This window comes from Merops nubicus, unplaced genomic scaffold (assembly GCF_000691845.1).
Source record: "Merops nubicus isolate BGI_N331 unplaced genomic scaffold, ASM69184v1 scaffold47983, whole genome shotgun sequence".
In the NCBI taxonomy this organism is placed as follows: Eukaryota; Metazoa; Chordata; class Aves; order Coraciiformes; family Meropidae; genus Merops; species Merops nubicus.
Genome location: NW_008601860.1, coordinates 282 through 19,687, shown reverse-complemented (window position 1 = coordinate 19,687; position 19,406 = coordinate 282). Strand labels below are relative to the sequence as shown.

The window sequence follows — 19,406 nt, the reverse complement described above, 5'->3', positions numbered from 1 at the left end:
TCGGCCTCTCACCTGAAAAATAGTGCAGGCACCTACGGCACTAGCTGCAGCTTTGAGTTGTCCTTGCTTTCTGGGCACAAAGGTGAAGAGCAGCCTTTGGCCCCCGACTAGGTTTTTACTGTGTGCCAGGGCACAGCGACTGCAGAGCCCCTGTGCTGGAGACACTTCTGAACAAACAGCACCTGTACAGTTTAAGAAGACAGAGCGGACAGTCCAGATGGTCACACTGAGGCTACAAACAGTTTGGACTGCACCTATGTTACAATGCACTGGCTGTGGAAAGAACTGCATGGTTTTAAAGGAAAACACATATAACCCACAAACATTGCCACTTTTTTCCTCTTGTTGCTGTCAAAAGGCTGGTGGGGGTTCCTCAGGCCAGCTCTGCATGTGCGAGCCAGTGTCAGCTGTTCTACTCTGCCCTAATCCCCCAGCCTGGCTAGCGCTTGCTTGACTTCTTACTCGTGTCCTGGTTTGTTCTGAGCCCATCTTTGCCTCAAAACACTTCACTTGATAAAACATTTTTCTATAAAAACCCATGTTTTTACAGTGATGTGATTCTTTACACAACCAAGTGTGAGTAAGAACACTAAGTTCAAAACCTTTGGCTTTTCAGTTAAGTGATACAAAAGGGATTACAAAATATCCTCGTTTACAGCTACAGTATTTAAATCCCATTCGCAACAGCACAATCAATAGGATCTAACTGTTGATGCATAAGATGAGATTAACAAGATAAGTAAAATGCATTAAAACAAGGCTTTTCTCCTTTTCAGTGCTTTGTCTTAACAGTTTAAGTGTTTTCCTTGCTTAAAACCACATGCAAGTGAATGCATAGTGCAAGGTATGAGTTTTGTCGGGTAAGAAATTCTTCTGCCTGTTACCTAAGAGGATTTCTTTCCAGCAATAAACAGTGTTCCCAGTTCTGCATTTAGGGCATCATCAGGAATGACATCACCCTCCATAAACTCCTCTCCAAGCTTCTTCCACCACGGCCAGCACATGTATTTCAGCATAGTGTTGTGGGATTCTCTTGCCTTGGTAGCTACAGGGATTGATCGACTCACAAAGACACAGAGATCTTTTTCTGTGGTCTCTGCTAAGCCTGGAGAATCTGTAAGAACAAGGAGAAGAGTTTTCCGTACTTTGTAGTTTTATGATTATTTTAAGCAAAAAGAGGAGCACTACTCTCCTACTTCCCACTGTCCTAGGTCACTCCATTCCCCATGCTGACATTACAATTTTACGGCTGCATGACAGACCTGATTGGAGAAATAATGCAAGTTAAAGCTAATATGAAAAAATAATTACAGAATAAGAGCTTGTTGCCAATTTGCCTGTTTGGGGAGTGATGAGCTGCAGTGACACAGCACTGACAGACTAAATGATGGAATTCAGTAATTTGCTGAATTTTGTCTGGCTTGGGTGTCCTCTGGTGGCTGCAGTTTGCTATTCTCACTCTTTACTCCAGGCTACTTGTCCAGAGTTAAAGATAGCGCAACAGTGAATTCTGTTTCAAATAAAGCCAGGCCAGAGAAAATGAAAACATGACTCAGAATTCATAGCTAAAAGATTTTTCCTCTTTATCTGGAAGTGGTGAGAGCGCTTCAGCCAGCAGCTTGCTTACAAGGAAACAGAACAAAGCAAAACAAATGCAGAGGAAGAGTTTGTGTGAGATCCCCTTCTTAGTAATTTTAATGCATTTTACAGAGCTATTGCTTCTCTTGTGAGCATATCAGAGAGACTCAGCAGTGGAATAAGCTACTCCCTGAAAAGGTGTGTATGTCTAACCTAGAACAGCACCTGGATAATCTCTAGCAAAGCCTAAACCTCAAGATAAGGCATAGGGCAAAGGAAGAAGGATACTTGAGTTTTGAAATGAGGCTTCACCACTGTTCCTTCTATTTTTCTCCCTAAATTAGTGTAATCCAAGCAGTAATCAAAAGTATGACCAGAGCAGTCACATACTCGTCAGCAGCTCCGCATCAGTGTTGACTTGAGCCAGTAACGTCTCTCTCCGCTGTGTTGCTCTCTGGTCCAGTCTGCTCCTCAACAGGAACCGTGCCAGCTTTTCCTGGGCCTGCATATGTAATTCCTTACTCATTTCTTCTGACATTTGGGAAGCCTGGAAGAAAGTAACAGTTTGTTACCATCAGGAGCTGGCTACTTTAAGTCTTTTGGGGGCAGAATAATATCTAAACAAGGAATGCAAATGCTGTTCTTAATTGTTAATAATTTTGCTTCCTCTGCAACTCTCTCCAAAGCTATCCATCATCAAGTAGATAAATTTTCCAATTACAGTTTGCTTTGATCCTTCTTATTAGATTAATGGTTTAAATCCCAAATATACTAATACCTTGCTCTCAAACAAGCAGGGTTAATATATGCATACCTCAAGTGAATTATCCTAAGCAGAATTTATGAAGCTGAATGTATTTAATCCCTGTGGTATTTTATGTTGCATCATTAATGCGAATTATGAAATGACTAAGAAACAGACCGGATGCAATTTGATGTAGTCATCCACCTTCTGCTGCAAAGCTGCTCTCTGCTCATCAGTCAGTCCCTTGGGATCTTTCCAAGGCAAGACAGGTCTCCTGCTTCTTCGTTTTTCCAATAATTTGCAAACCTTTGTAAAGAACACATGAGAATGTAAGAATCGTAGACAGGAAGTTTGTCTTCTCATTTTGTTTGTAATCAATTGGTGAAAGCAAAACATTTCATACTGCATCTGTTAAAGCATACATTGAGCCATGATGCTGAAAAGGCTTGCTGGACAGTTGGTAAGAACACTCACAACAAGTTATCAACTCACCTGTAGTGCAGTGAAATTCCAACCTTAGGTTTCAAAGTGGCAGCTCTTATATTTTAGTTACAAGACTGTATCAGGCTTTGTAACCTATGTGAGGTTTAACCTGTCAAAGCAACTTGTGGCTCTAGACTATCATCCTCTGAATAATTTCTTAATAAAGCTATGTCTACTTTAACAGTAAGAGAATAAACAGAGCTTTTTAGGACATCACAATAATCCCCTCAGCCCTATCCAACATTAGAATAAAGTATGTGCACTTACTGCTCTCTGAATGATGACAGCTGCTTTATACTCCTTAAGAGATCGTCTCTGCTGATGAAAATTTCGTCTTGCTCTATACCCTCGCCAGAATCTCTGGATAGTTAATGCTGATTTCCCCTCTGTTTCCTCCAGGTACTTATTTACCTGACCTATAAAGGTAATAAAAATCCAGTTATAAGACTGTGGGTTGGGATCTCTTAACAATTTACATTTTTAGTCCTCAAATGAGATAGTACCAAAAAGACTTGGGTGCTATCAGTTAAAAACCTCTTCAAGGTCTGCTAGCTGCAGGCCACGTCTCAGAGAGCTGTAGCTGCAGCTGAGCTTTGTAACACAAAGAGACTGGGTATCCCTTTCTCCTGAACCATTTTGAAGGCAGCAGATCTTTTAGAATTAGCACGGTCTCTGTCAGATAATTGGGTCAGGAGAAGACCCAGTAAGACTACAGTGCAAACAGACATGCAAGATCAGGAAATAAGTTTGGGTAAACTGTTCTTAAGGAGACCCAGACAGTTTAATCTTCTGATATAGTTTAATATAAATCATACTGGCATGGATTATTTCCAGTACGGCCAGCTGTCGTTCATGGAAGTGCCTCATGGCTCTCTGTCTCTGAAGTTGCATTTGCACCTTTAGAGCCTCATCTTCCTTCTGTTTTAAGTGCTGTAGATCCTGTTCCCGTTTAGCTCTGTAACACACAAACATGTTGACAATTAGCTTAAGCTGTACATTTTTTAAAAGCAGCTCTATATTGTGGCAAATGGTCCAGCATGAAGGGAGGCAATCCACAAACTATCTGCCACCCCAGCTTGCTGGCTGCAGGACTGCATCAAGCGATGAGAAGTCACCTGCAAGCTAACAAACCAAAGGAGATATTTTTACTTAGGATAAACTTCTAAGGACCTTGAAGGGAACGACGCTCCATGTGGGACATTCACAGCTAGCACAAACTAGAACAACTTTGATTCCATCACCAGGGAGAAGGTAAAGCAACGTTAGCCATCTGCTCCAAGTACGCACCTTCTCCTTCGCATCCACCATGGCACCTGCTTTCCACAACAAGCACTCTTATTTCTGTACTGACTGCAAGAGTAGATCAGAATGTTGGCTGTCACTTTTTAAATTTGGAGGGATATGTTTTGTTTTTTTCCCTCCAGGAAATACAGACTGACACATTGTTTCCATCCCCTTTTTTAACAGAACTAGGAAAGATTTTACTTGCAAATTCTTCCTGATCTGTACTAGTTGTTGTAATTTGATGTTAGGATGTTGCCCTGCTTGGCACTGGAAGAGCCCCAGCAGATGTTTCACAGGTGATACAACTGAAAACTTTGTCATTGGCCCTGGAGCATTTAAGCTACTAGTATTAAAATGTTAGTGTATACTGTTGTATAGATACTAACAACTACTGAGACCACTTGGACATGGCCTGGGTTAAAGATGAGGAGCTGGGAGTCCCACTCCCTCCACTACCCCTTCTTGTCCCAGTGGACCTCACCCCACTAGCAGGTTAATGCCCAGGACAAGTTCACCCCATGGTGGTAATGACATGATGACTACTTCTCTTCTCCTGCTGCACTGCAGCAGAAGCACTTGCCTGCTCAGGCCCCACGTACCACCACTGGGCCCACAGCCCTGAGTTCTGTTCTCCTCTAGCACCTTTCCAAGGACAACGGAAGAAGCACCTTAAGGACATGAGAAGAGAACAAATGGACAGAGTACAGGTGTAAGGGGTGCCAGAAAGGGGAAAAACGCCGTAGGGTAGAACTAACATCCAGCAATTTTGGTATCACTGCATGTCACATACCTTTAGACTTGTGGTACTATTGAGTTAGTGTGTTTTCTTCCCATCACTAGCATAAACTGAGCTGTACTTTTGCCATCAGCCATATTTTCTCCTCAGTCTCCATTTCTAGGTGGGGAAATATGGGATGGAAGGTTTTTTTGTGAAAGAGATGCTCTAGATTTAAAGATCTGACCTTAACTGATAAGCCAGCCTCTGCCACGATCTGAGAGACCATAATCCATTTATGACAGTAATGCAGTCCTGAAGCGTGCCCACACATCTACCTCCAAAGGCAGATCATGATATATGTGATTACATCAGAACAGTCTCAGGGAAACTAGAGGTTTTCCAGACCACACATTTCTGTGAACTAGAGCTGTAAATCTTTGCATTTTAAATCCAGGCAGGCACATATTATACTCCTAAGTGGAATGATGTCACAGGATCAAACAGGACTCCTGATGACATTTTCTTGATAAAACTATTAATGATTTCCCCTAGAAATTTCTATGGGTTCCACTAGGTGGAAAACTACAAGAAAGTTTCATGAACTTCTCAGTCATGCACCTGTGAAACTACTGACAGTGTCTGTCAGGTATTTAAATGTTTCTTTGATACCAAGTCTTTCCCATGTGATCTGCAAAACAAGTGCTCTTCATTCTCTGTTCCTCCTAGATGTATTTGTTGGCACAAGACCACACTGTGACACAGAAATACCCCTGAACAGAAGCAAAACACAGAGGAAGATCCCAGCTTCCTTCAGCACTTCATGGCACAGATCAGCTTCCCTCTTAGCTCTTTATATATCTAAAACGATTTGAATTTTGATGCACGATTAATACAAATGGTTGCCTTTTTCACAGTTCTACAGTTAACTATGTAACAGTGAACTAACTTCAAGGAAAGATTACTGGCTTTAATATTCACTGAGAAGACATTTCTGAAACCACAGAGTTTCAGAAGTTTGTAACTTGCACTGCAGCTGCAGGTGAGCCAAGGTCGGAGTTTCAACCTCAGCACCATTTAGCCACACTTGTTCCAAAATACATCTGTGAATATAACCAAACCTTGACTGTCAAAAATTCCAAAGTCTTCTTAAAAGCTTTTCTGAAGTCTCATGCTTACAGTATTTCAAACACTATTTTTCAGTGTAACAGTAACTGCAGCTTTGACCTAAAGATAAAACAACACTGGAGCCATACAGTTATTATATTTACTCAGTGCATGGGGGCTGCCTGAGCCACGAACCTGGTAAGTGTAAGGACATGAATCCATTTCCATTGTTATCAGTATTAAACCAACACATTCAAAACTCCATTTAAATGACTCAATAACCACTTAAGACACAGCACTAATGCTTACAGTACTGAATACATGACAACAGGAGTCAACCAACTTGTGGCTTGCCAATAGCCTTGCCACCTTTTCCCTTCTGTTTCATCATATTATGTCTTAGTCCAACCTCCAGGTTTTCTAGGCTACGATTTTGGCTTGCAAGGTGCCTGATGAGGGCAGGAATATTGGCTCAAAGTATGTGGTGGAGAGAAAAGGAGTGACAACGATGTCATTCTTGACATTTCAGCACAGAAGCTGGCGTGGTCAGTGTCCCTCAATAGATGCACTGCTTGCCCCTGCAAATAATCCAGAACTTAAAGATAACACCCTATTTAGTCAGTATCTTCTTCATGCCAGTCTAGATGACAAATCATAACTGTCTACTTTCCAACACCTTCATCATAATGCCCTGTAATTCGACTAATGGATTTCTAAGATCTGCTTTTGACACTGTAATGCTGAACATGTGCAAAAAAAAAAAAAAAAAAAAGCTGAAAAAACCTGATCTATCTCAGTTTAAATCCCTTAGCCTATGCTAAATTTACACTAGAATTCTCAGGAGTTAGCATAGCACGTGCTAACATCACTGCTGAAATCCTGCTTCAAGTAAGACAAGCATTATTCAAGCTGCTTCATTCTTCTGTGGTGCACCAAGTCAGAGGATACTATTTCTAGGTCACTGAAGTGACTCCACCTCTGAGAGTCCAAGATTTAAAATATTAATGAAGAACAAGGTCTTGCAAGAACTCCACTGAGCAAGCACTATGGGTCTTATTTTCTGCAGAAGTCTGGCACAGCAGATGGGAAACTCCAGGCCAGCTCCACATTCAATTTATGGTGGAATTCTGTGTCAAGTTAACTCAACCAGTTAACTGTTCTGCCACCAGTACATCACCTTCTAATGCTATTTAGTGCAATCCCATGCTACAGTGTGCCATGCTTTAGTTTTCCATATGCCTTTTTTTTTTTTTTCCACAGAAAATGCAGAAAAGCATCATAGAAATAAATTTTTTTCATGGAGAAGTCTGGCAGCTGGAAAAGGGACAGTTGGAGCTTCTGGCACCAGAGAAGTGGCAGTTTGGTACTACTGGAAAAGCACATTGTTTGGATGTTTCTGCTGAAAGAATCTGTAGTGAAACTGCCCATGTTGGCATCACATTACCTTCATGTTTCAGAAAGGAAGATTCCTTTCTCCAGTCAGCTGTTACTGAAGAAACTCTTGGTCAGCCCAAACCTATGCCCTGGGACATGGGAACAAATCCTCAGGGAAGCTATTTCCAGGAAGCTCAGGAATAGCCAGCATAGACTTATTGCAGGCAAATCATGTTTAACTGGCCTGATTGCCTTCTGTGATGAGATGACTGGCTCCATGGACAAGGAGAAAGCCATAGATTTCATTTTCTCTGACTCTACCAAGGCTGTCATCACAGTCGCTCATTCAGGGCATGGCTGACACTCAGAAGAACCTCCACAGACACAGAAAATGGATCAACAGAAACCACAGGAAGTTCAAATGGGAAGTTCTACACCTGGTACAAAATAACCTCATGAACCAGTACAGCCTGGGCACTGACTACCCAGACAGCAGCTCCACTGGAAAGGACCTGGGGTGCCTGGTGGGTGCCAAGTTGAACACAAGCCAGCAGCATGGCCTTGCAGGCCAGCTGTGTACTAGGCTGCACTAGTAAAGCAGAGTCAGCAGTCCAGGAAAGATTTTTATTATTTTGCTTTACTTGGCACTCCTGAGGGCACGCTTGGAATATTGGTCATGCGCTACTGGGCCTCCCAGTAGAAGACAGGTATTGACTCACTGGAGGGACAGAGACTGTCCAAACAGACACAATTAGGGCTATGGAGCATGTCATATACAAGGACAGGTGACAAAATGGGCTTGCTTAGCCTAAGAAAGGGAAATCTAATCTGTCTCCCACCAGCCAAAGGAAGTGTTACAGAGGAGGCAGAGGCAGACTCTTGGGATGCACAGAAAAAGGGCAGGAGGCAGTGGCAAAGAGCCACAGCAAGGAAACTCCCACTGGCTGTAATGGGAAAATTCTTCACAAAGCAAGTCATTCAGCACCAGGACAGGATCCCAGGTGGTGGGATCTCCAGCCCTGGAGACCTCCAGAACTGGATATTGTCCTGAGGAGCCAGATGCCATTTTAAGGCCAAGCTTACTTTAAACAGGACACTGGATCGCTCTGTGTCCTGGGAAAATCCAACCAAACCAAACCTTTTACTAGATTCTTCTCCTTAGTGGTTTTTACAAAGCCATACTGTTTACCTGAAGCTCCTCTGTAAAGCGGTCACGGCTTGGGGTAGTTTTTTCAGCTTTTTCCTTGTCTGATAGCCCCTCCATGTAGCCTGGATTATACAAGCTGCTTGATGCTGCCCCTGAAGTTAATAAAGCAGTTGGTAGAATATTTTCTCTCTATATAGAACCACTTTATTACTGCTTGCATATTTGGAACAATCTTAAGAGCTGGCCAAAACCCAACAGTTTTCAAATGTCTCAAAATTCAAAATTTGTAACAGTTTAGGGAATTTAAGGTCTTATAAGACAATCATGATAATGAACCCTGTACTTGCTCCAAAGGCAGCTCATCTGACCATCTGAATGGATGCTTTCTGTGATTAACAAATTCATCTACAACACAATATGTATTAGCTGCATTAATCAATGTTAGAGATTTGTATTTAACTCTCGATATTTCAAATGGTAATTCAATCAAAATATGCACACCAGAGAGGACAGAAAAACAAGTCTGGAGAACCAGAAGCAGAAAAAAATGCTACATTTGCAGTACAATCATAAGTCACTGAAATGCAACAAACACAAAAAAATTCTACTCTTAAATGGATTTTAAAAACCCCAACCAAATAAGCCCCTGGTCTGTTGAAGATGAAAGCAGGTCTCTACAAACACAACTTCCATCTCCTTTAAAGCATCGTCTCTGAGAAACCTGCATGTAAAATAAAACACATCAGCTCTCCTGTTAGGAACCCAGCCCAGAAGGTGTTCTTACTAAGCATTTTCTCTGTTTGACTTCATTGTATGTGAATGTTGCCTAGAATTCAGACATCTGGATTTGTAACACTGCTGTGAGAAAAGCAGATACAGTTATATTTTTTTTTTCCTCCCTATGGTTGTCTAGAAATCTATGGTTAATCTGCAACAGAAAGTCAATCTCTTGGGTCACAGTCCTGTACCTTAAACACTGGACAATTTCTTGATGTCTTCAAAAATGATATAAGGAAAAAAATTAGTAAATAGGAATTTTTAGAATCCATTAATACAGTGAAAAAATAAGACAGGCTTTGGAAAACTTCACCAAAGCAACAGAGTAAATCCATTCTCAATATATATACACCACATATAACTAGGATTTGACATATACAAGGCTCATTAAACTTCAGCACCTGTATTTCTCCTTTTCCATTGGATTGTTCCAAGTACAGCAGGTCCAAGAGTTGACTGAGATCCTTGTCAAATCCTTTGCCAGTCCACTGTTTACTTAAAAGACTTTTTAATCCTAAGAGAGAGAGAAAAAACAAAAGCACGTGATAGCCCTAAGGTAAATTCTTCCTTTCATGGTTTCAAACTAACAATTTTCAAGTCAAATAAATCAAATCTGATTCTATGTGCAAAGGAACACCAGTCATCTTTGACTTTCAATGCAGAATATTATCAATGAATACCTGTTGTTCCAACCACCCCAGAGAAGTATCGTACAGTGACTGTAATTTTGTATGCCCAAGTCACCCTCTATTGTGTCTACATAACTGGCAGTTAAATTACCCATGTACTTGCCGTGTCCCAATCTAAGGTAGTAAAAGGATGTAAAGCACCACACAAGTTGAAGGGAAAAGGAAGGAGGGTAGGAGATAGATGTGTTTGGATAGCCTCCTGAAGAACTGCAGATTCAAGTAACTTTTCCATTTTCAAACCATTGTCCACAAACATATTCATATACTGGGCAACTCCAAGACTCATATATACTTATAGGACCTGGAGCACAAGATCCTTCAAACAGAAATGGCACCTCTGCTCTAGCACATGCACCATTTTGGAAAGACAATGACAAACACTTCAGGATAAAGACAGGTGGGACTTCACATGGAGTGAGCATGTGCTCCAAGGCTGCCTGAGCTTTGCAAAAGCATGCAGCCTGGCTACACCAGGCAGTTCCCTCACAGAGGTCTTGTGGCTCTGACAACCACGTGCGACTTTCTGTACCAACTACACAGCCACATTGTCTACATTTGCCCCCGACCTGGGGCTAAGCTTCAGCAATTGCTCTATTGCCCCATGGCCACTCCCCAGCAGAGAAGGGGGTTCAGGAAAAGGAGAAGACACCCATGGGTTGAAATGAAAAAGGACTTAATGCAATTAATCCCAATGCCAACATAAAGCAAACAAAGTTATACTCAGCCCAACAAATGTATGGTGGTCACAATACACAGGAAGCAGCACCAGGAAAGAGCTGGAGTAGAAGGCCTCCTCATTCTCAGCAAACACCCTCCTTGATACCGAGCATGATGCTGACGGGATGGGACAGATACACCTGTGCTAACTCAGGGCAGCTGCCCCAGCTGATTCCAAGCTGCCAGTGGCCTGCAGACCATGGCAGCCCTAGGGTTCTGTCCCAGCGAGCCCAGGGCACCCAAACACCTTTCAGCTACTGACAGGGGGTACCTCAGGTGTGCCTCCCAGATATGTCAATACGTGCAGACAGCAAGAAACCTCCTGGAAACGTGATGCAAAACTGTGCTAGTCTTGGAGATGTGAGATTCAGGTGATTTCCTCATCTCTGGCAGGCTGCCTGTACTGACAGAAAGCTTATGCTGAAGTACCTCATAAATGGCAGCGACTCTGGGCCACTGTGAAGGCAAGTTACTGCAGTGAGGTGGCCAGATGGTGGCCAATGCCGTAACGCTTTCTATGCTGCTGCCATTCCTCAAACTATTTAAACGATTCCAAAGCTCAACTGAAAACTAATATAAGGACTCTAACATCTAAAAAAAAAAAAAAGGAAAAGAAATTATATTCTTTTTCTTAGTGGAAACACAAACCACGTATAGAAGAGAGGAGTCTCTAAATGTCTGTGGCATATTGTGATTTTAGAGCAAAACCAAGTGTACACCTTGGATGGAGACTTGCACATCTCTAGACAAGCCAGCTTTCTACAGATGGGATGATCCCACTATCACAGTACCTTCCCAGCCTTAGGCACATTTATACTCCATTTCATACCAAGAGATAGCCCTCCTTCCTCAATTCTGTAGGCAAAAGGGTGGCAAATCTGCCTGTCTGGTCCAGAAATACATCTGGCTAGTACAGCCTTATAAGCAGTCAGCACAAGTGTAAAAAATAAGGACATTGGGCTTTTTTGTCTAGAATATCCACTCCGTACTGTCCTTGCCCTAAAGGACTGAGGCCTCTCACAAGTGGGTTTGACCATCAATAACATCCAGAATATAAAAGACCTGGCAAACATCAAAGCCTCTTTCTTAGTCTCCATGGGCATGCCAGAGGACAAAGGGTTTTCCTGGAGCTCCCTGCTAGGCTAGAGACAGAAACATTAAATGAGACACACCTCATTAAATAATGAATAACAAAGCCAATTACATGCATACTCAGCCTCCTCATCTAAAGGCAGCAAGACAAACCAATAAACTCATTTAATGAATTCTTGGGAAGAGTTCATTCCAGTCACTTGGGTATGAAAAGACAGTCAGCTCCTCAGAACAGCACCCATGAGATAAGCAGGCCTGTAATAGCCAGGGTCAGAAGTTGGCTTTAAGTAAAATTTTCATGCTTCTGGACTAGTGAACCTTAGCACACTGGCAGATGTCTGAGGCAGGGCTCTTATCGTGGCAGTACAGGCACCCTGCTACTCACATCTCTCAGTATCCAGCCTGCACAGGAAAAACAGATGCAGAACATCACGTAGAAGAAGTAAAGCCCATCAGGGTGGACGTGACAAAGAGCTTTAGGAGACATGCTGCCACGTGCAGAGTCCTCAATACACACAAGAAAATGAGTCTGGGAAACAGGAAGAGCTGTGGCACCTTAAACAACAGTGAAAATGAACAGAAGAGAAGGAAAAGCTCAACAACACAGCACTGCAGTTTCCATCTGTATTGGACAGTTATTGAAACAACATGTGGAAGCTTCCTCTTTGTAGCTTCACAGTGAATGTAAGAGGAGGCCGAGTGGTTGGGCTCATGCAAGTTTACAAACCTTTGTAGCGAGCTGTGAGTAACTTTGCAAGCTGCTTGCAAAATTTTGCCACCAACAACAGGAGTTTTATAGCAGCAGTTCCTATGACAGGATTGGTGGTAGACGAAAGCTTATAAACAAGTTCATCCAAAACAGAGTGAAGGGTCTCTTCATCAACCTGAAGCAAGACAGAACTTTAAAAGAAAAAAGGTAGGGAGACAGAATTGAAGAGTTAATTAGAAACTATGAGCTTTTGTTAAACAGCTTTATTTACTTTTAGATATGGCAGGTATTCAGCTAGCCAACATGCCCAGCTAGCTGGACCAGCAGCCTGATCCAGGCAGTAGTACTGGTTCTACCAACTGATTCCCATTCCCTCAATTTAACAAGGTAAAAAAAATAGCTTGTTTTTCCCTACCTCTACAACAAGGACTAGGAGGGAAAAACAAGCACACAACAATTCTTTTATATGGAAATAGTCTATTTTACAAAGAAGTAAAGAATTGAGTTTTAAATTTAAAATTCAGAAAAACCAATGATAGGAAAACAACTAACCTATTTACCCTCAAAATATTGTGTAAAACAGACATCGTTACAATCGCTGTTTCAACATCATCTGTTATTAACAACTGCAGGAAGTGATCATTTTGCAGTACTGCAAAAAAACAAGCAAACAAGAAATCACACAAGCAGAACCAGACTTGAAAATACCATAAAACCAAACAAACTTCATTATAAGTTCATTATAAGGAACATAAGCCATAGCAAGTAAAACCAGATACTGCTTCTGGAACAAACTCCCACTTTTATAATTTTAACACTGAAACTTACTTCAACGTCCAAAAAACGTGTGGAGCCCTGCTTTTTCTGCTTTTGGATATCCCCCAGGCACTGGTGTTGCAACAAAATAAAAGCTTTAAAACCTTTTGTTACACTAGTACCACTTTCTTATTACAGCAGTGGAATTATCACTGGGGCAACACTGTCCAGAAAAGATAAGGACTTCAACCTCAACTGTTTGTTACACCAGGTTTATTTAATGCAAATCCACTGCTGTCATTAAGCATCACCTTTTTTATTCAAGTGTATCACTGACTATACAGTTAGCAATTTTTTCTGGCTGTGCATGTTTTTAGTTACACAACTTATGATCCTTGGGTTTTTGTTCTATATTAGAAACAAAACCAAATTCTGATTTGTAAAATCAGTGTGATTAACACTGATTTAATTGAAAGCTTATTTTGGTCAGAAGTGTACAGCAAAGTTTGTTTGAAGTTTGTAAAATTTCCTGGCATAGCAGCAACTTCAGGAATCTGTTTTCAAGTCTGCCCACTTTCCAGGGCCTGTAATGTACTCTAGTCAAATTTCTGCATACCTTAATCACACAGGAGTAAAAAGATCAACTGTATCTTATCAGAAAAAAATATCTCTTTTTTAAGATATAGAATTACAAAGGGAAAAGTACAAGCAAACACTTTCAATGTTTGTCTCTGAAAGACTAGAAGGGGAACTCTAGAATTTCTCGTTAGTGGGTCTTTTCCATTGTAGGTGCTGTTATTTCTGTTGAGTGGACTGATTTAAGAGGCTGATTTAACACCTACTCCAAATTAGAAAATGAGGTGTAGATTAGCTTAAGAATGATTCTTGATACCTGTTCAGGTGTTCTATGGGTTTATTCTTACTTTTAAGACCCGTCTGGATGCGTTCCTGTGTGACCTGCCCTAGACTAGATGGTCCTGCTCTGGCAGGGGGGTTGGACTCGATCTCCAGAGGTCCCTTCCAACCCCTAACGTTCTGTGATTCCCTTACCACATGCTGTTAGTTGAATATGCCCACCAAACAGCCAGCAGATGGCATCTGTTACTGTTCGGAACCAGCGTAAAAAATCTTGTTTCTTTCCATCCTAAACAAAAGAGAAGTAGGGAAAAGCATGTGTAGGTATCTTCATTGAGGACTGCAGCCTTATGTAGCAGGACGGTTTGCATGCTTCAGGGATTTGGAGATCAAAACTCCATCAAATTCCTGCATGAGGTTGGGAAAACTGTAGGAACCAGATTAAAAAAAAAAAAAAGGCAAACAAATTCTTGAGTCTTTGAAGGCCAGAGATCAATGAAGAAAATCTAAATATACTCTAAAAAGCATCACTCCTGAAAAAAAACTGTAACAGGGAGAAAGAAGTCTTGTTTACTCCTTAAAAAATATTTGATAGCATAGGAGGGCTAAGAAGGCAAGTAAACGCTCAGTACAAATACACCATAAATAATGCAATTCCCACTTGTGGATTAAGATTAAAGCACAGGAAAAAAGGGTACAAAGTGGCCAAGGACACAGTTAAAATGGAAGAAGGTTCTGAAAAACTGGCACCGTGAGGCTCCAGAAGCACCTCCTAGTTGGAGGTCTGGGTTTGATCAGTGTGCCAAAGAGGCCATGTTATGTGCTTGCCTGTGGTAATGCTGGTGTGGACAAAACGACCAGGAAGAATCCAGGTTTTAACACGTAAGTGCACAAACAACAGACACACAATCTAGAGTCTGTATTCCAGGTGTGAGCCACAGGCCGCGGGAAATATAAAAGCTCGGTGCACGGGACAACAAAGGGGCTTCTGATAGTACTACATTGATGACAAACATTCCTATAAAGCACCCAGCCTGATGTCTCCCACATTAATTGGGCATCCACAAATGAAGCTCTGGAAAGGCTATTCCTAGATCTGTGCTGCAAGTCCCAGCCATCAGTCACAGTTTAACTTTGTATTTAGTTCTTACTGACAAGGAGAGAGACAAAATCACAGTAATAAGTTAAGCTGTAATAATATCTGTTCTGTGTTTTGGCAATACGACAGTTTCTGAAAGCTATTTCAGTGCTTCCCTTGACTTCAAAGACTTGTGCAAAAAGCAAATGAGAGCAAAATAAACTACTAATCTCCACTGGTAGAGTGGGATTTCCAAAGTTCCACTGAGCAAGCACTGAGTCTGGGTGCCCAGCCACCTCTGAGACCACAAGGTTTAAAAGCCAAAGTACTAATTATAATGCAGACAGCATTTGCATTCAAAAGAAATCTTTGCCCACAAGCATGACTCAAGTAGCATGCAGGCTGAGACATAATAAGAAAGTGTGGGGGAGATTACATATTGTGGGTAAGACTTGAGTCTCCTGGGAAGTCATTCAGGATGCTTCCTTCTTAAGCACTAAATGTGCTTCTAAAGTATTAAACTTAACAGAAAACACGTTACTCTTCTGATACTTTCCGAGAACCGCGTTTGTGGTGCCCATCACAATACTCCATAGGAAAGCTAAGACTAAGTGCGAGAAGCTGGTGAGCCAAGAAATGAGACACTGAGGAAACAAAGGTATTAAAAGGAACTATCAAAATCCATGAGGTTGGTTATTTAAATTATTTGTGGGTTTCATTTACTGGGGTTTTTTACTTCTGCTTCTGGAAGTCGGAATGCTTCAGAAGCGTGAGGGAACCTAGCTGGGCAAAACCCTTTTTCTCTGCAAAGAGGGAGAGAAACACAAGAAAGTGTTCAAATCTACACTTTCACAAAATCTGCATTTCCCAGTTTGGAGTTCCCAAAGTGTAGGTTCAGAAACAGTGAGCATTTTTGGGATTTTTTGCCGGTTCCGTGGCAGAAATTATACAGAGAAACAAACTTCAACAAATCCATTTTAAAATCTTAAAACTTCTTAAATCTTTTTTATAAAGCTGAACAAAGCAGTGGGACAGAGCTGTCACAAAGACTGAACTAATTATATGCAGAGTTAAAAAGACACTACTGTGACCAGGATGCTGTTTTTGTATGGCACTTTTTTCCTATCACACTGCTCTAATTCTTCCATTCTACTTATAATTGCATTTCCTTCCCCCAACCTTTAAAATTTGCAAAAAGTAGTAGCAAAAAATCTCTGAACTAACCTACGGTACAAACTAGCTTTGCACACGTAACAGACCCAATGCTCCACAATGACAGATTTCAGTTTCAAAGCTCCAAGGTGTAAGAAAAACTACTGTAATTTCTGGAAAACAAATTTTCATGACATAGTGTCCCTAGAAGAATACTCTACTTACACAATACGTTACCTTGGAAAGTCTACAGAGGTTCTCTGATCTTTTAACTATGAAATTTAAATACCTTGATTGCTCGGATAAATCGTGCTTGCAAACGTCTTCCCAAAAACAGCAGGTTGTCTATAGCTGAAGGCAGAAATTTCTTGTAAAATTCCTCAGGATCTCCTTTCACCTCTAGACCTACACAACAATGACTGAAATGGAAGAAAAAAAAAAAAAAATCAACCTGAATAGTCAAAGGCCTGTTTGAACAGCTTTGAATGAATGTCACGTCATGGGAGAAGAAATGGTTCACTGGCATGGGACAATTCAACACTGAACAACAGTTGACTGCTGTGACGGGCTCCAAGGTAGCTGCCTTGAAAGGAAGAGGAATCACTGGCAGGCTGGAGACAGCAGCTTTGTCACTACTTATTGCAGCACATCTCAGTTGGAAACGTATCGAAGGCACTTTCTGCTCTAGCTCCATAGGATCTGCTCAGGCTTGCTCCACATACTAGGGAAGGGCTCTGAGGGTCACAAAATTAAAAAAAAAAAAAAAAAAGGCAAACCAGAAAAAGCAGACAAAAGCCTGATAAAGGAAGCCTGAAGGGGATACAGATCAGGCAATGAAAATATGTATTAAAAATCTATTACCACTAAACCTGTCTACAGTTGTCCTCTAACTGAGGAAAACACGTGGGCTAGAAATCAGTTCTTCAGATCTCAGTGTTCTTATTTTACTCACCGTAAACATGTCGGTCATTTCTGGAAGACTTTTTACAAGACACTGCACATTTTACAACTGGGAAGTTTTTCAGTTCTGTATGCCACGCTGACACTAGTGCAACAAGAGTCTTCCTAACTTTTTATGAATTCTGCTTTCTGACATCTCTAGGCTTTATTAACTTTTTCTGAATGCAGGCGTGTAAAGCTCTGCTTACCAAAGCCCTTGGAAAGCCAATTCTAGGCATGAAGCTGAGATTCATCTAGTTAGAAAGGGACATTTTTATAGCTAAAATAAATTTCAGTTTTCTCTGCAATCTGAAATAACTTATAGGTGATGATTTAAGTATCACACAACTCCAGCGATAAATCTTGCATCTCTTAGTGAAATTCCTGGCATTAAAAATTCATACTGCAGATATGTCATAAATAAGAGATAGTAGCCTAATTGCTTCATGCCTTAGAATTTTGTTCCCTAGTTAAACCAAAATCAAGTATAACTCGGGGAAAATTCAAAACTTATTATTTTTCCTGACGCCAGAAAGTGAGATGGGATCACTGGGGATTTGTGTTAGAGTTGTAGTTACTAGCTATGAATTAAACTTAATACTGCCATTCTCACAACATCACTCCAGCAGGCTATCTAGTCTGTATGAACTGTGCCCTCTATTATTTTTCAAATGTAAAAAGATATTTAAAATAGGTATATTAAAAAGATATTTAAATAGAGTCAAGCCAAGCCATGAGTCAATCAGGCTGAAGATTTTTGCAAGATGAAATCTAAGTAAACAAACATTTTAAATAATTACAATTCAAAATTAGCAATTACTGGGTAAGAACAGTGACACTGATGAGTACTGTTGACAAAAAAAAAGGTAAAGCCAACAAACCCCCTGTTCCCACCAAACAGTTTACCCAGCTCAATGAAACACAATGCCAATGAATTAAACAGGACCAATTAGGCTATGCCTGACCCCTCTGCTCTTGACTGCTCCCTGCACTTTAACCCCAGCCTTTCCTGAACAACAAGCCTTGTTCTGGATGGGAGCCAATGTGTTGCAGCTTGAAAAGAAAAAGAGCAAGATGAAAGGCCAGAAAGAAAACAAGAAGAAAACTTCTTAGCACATTTGGGTTTACCTTAGTATCTCTGCCAGCTGGGCAGCAGTAGCCCAGCCCCCAGGCAGTTGAGAGTGGTCTTGTCTAAGGACCAGCATGCAGTACTGAGTAAGGTCATAATCATATATATCTTGCTTTATTTTTTTTGATTCTTCACATCCCAAGGAAGTGTTACTTAAAATTCCTGGGGGAGAAAGCAGGAGAGAGACAAAGAGGAGCATACGATTCTGAGGAGCGTAAGATTCTGATGTGCATGATTATTTTCTTTTCCTTTTCCCGGAACATAAGAGAACTATGTGCATACAGAGCCAGGATTAAGGTAATTCTAAAAGTGCCAACAACAGCTTAAATATTTTGTCAGCATTTTTCACTCCTACAGCTCGGATCCATTTGTTACAATTATATGACAATTGGAAAGGATGGCTAAACTTAGGTTTCCATTTTGTCATCACACTTTTAGTAGTAAAACATATTACCTGGGATATAGCCCATTTGTATGAATTTCCTAGGCCAGATAAAACCACAACCACTGTGAAACATATAGCTTCCTTGTAATTACATCCCAGTTTAGAACAGGACATAACTTGTTTCTACCATTTCTGTAAGCAGTGGCCATGTGGTGAAAGGAAAGACAGGGGGAGTCACACTAGAGATCAAAATTGTGTTTCTATGTTAAGACTTAAAAACTGAATTTCACCAAATGCAAGATCCTTCCCCACATCAGCAGAAGTCTTACAGAGCGATATCTGGGAAGGAGAAAAGTCTTCCCCTCCATTTACTCCCTGTCTCTTCCTTCTTACTGTTGCCAAGCCAAAGGCTACTATCTAGTACCATTACAGAGTTTCCAGCCCTAAACGTTTAGAAAACCCTTCTGTATTTAAGGAGGCAGAAGGAAGGCCTGTCCATACTTCACTACCTTACCATTTTATTTTAGGAACACTATGAATTACCCTTTAACTTCAGAAGTAGCAGGGGGATGTCCTGCTCTCTGCTCTCAGTGACCTGAGCAGCTAAGGCCAGGACCCGGGGGTCGGCAGCGGCGAGCGCTGCGTCGGGCACGCTGGCCATGGCGAACAGAGGCCCACAGCACCATCGACTCAAG

At 41.2% G+C, this 19,406-nt stretch overlaps 1 protein-coding gene across 1 annotated transcript; it reads right to left on the bottom strand.

Moving 5' to 3' along the window:
- Positions 1-884: 884 nt before the first annotated feature.
- Positions 885-19,372, bottom strand: IQCB1 (IQ motif containing B1). Its single transcript, XM_008938115.1, has 13 exons — positions 19,255-19,372; positions 18,326-18,488; positions 16,548-16,677; positions 14,224-14,317; positions 12,970-13,069; positions 12,436-12,608; positions 9,612-9,724; positions 8,476-8,585; positions 3,622-3,761; positions 3,074-3,222; positions 2,501-2,629; positions 1,969-2,125; positions 885-1,114 (listed from the first exon to the last, which is right to left on the bottom strand). The coding sequence occupies exons 1-13, from the start codon at positions 19,370-19,372 to the stop codon at positions 885-887; spliced, it is 1,806 nt and encodes a 601-aa protein (XP_008936363.1).
- Positions 19,373-19,406: the final 34 nt, after the last annotated feature.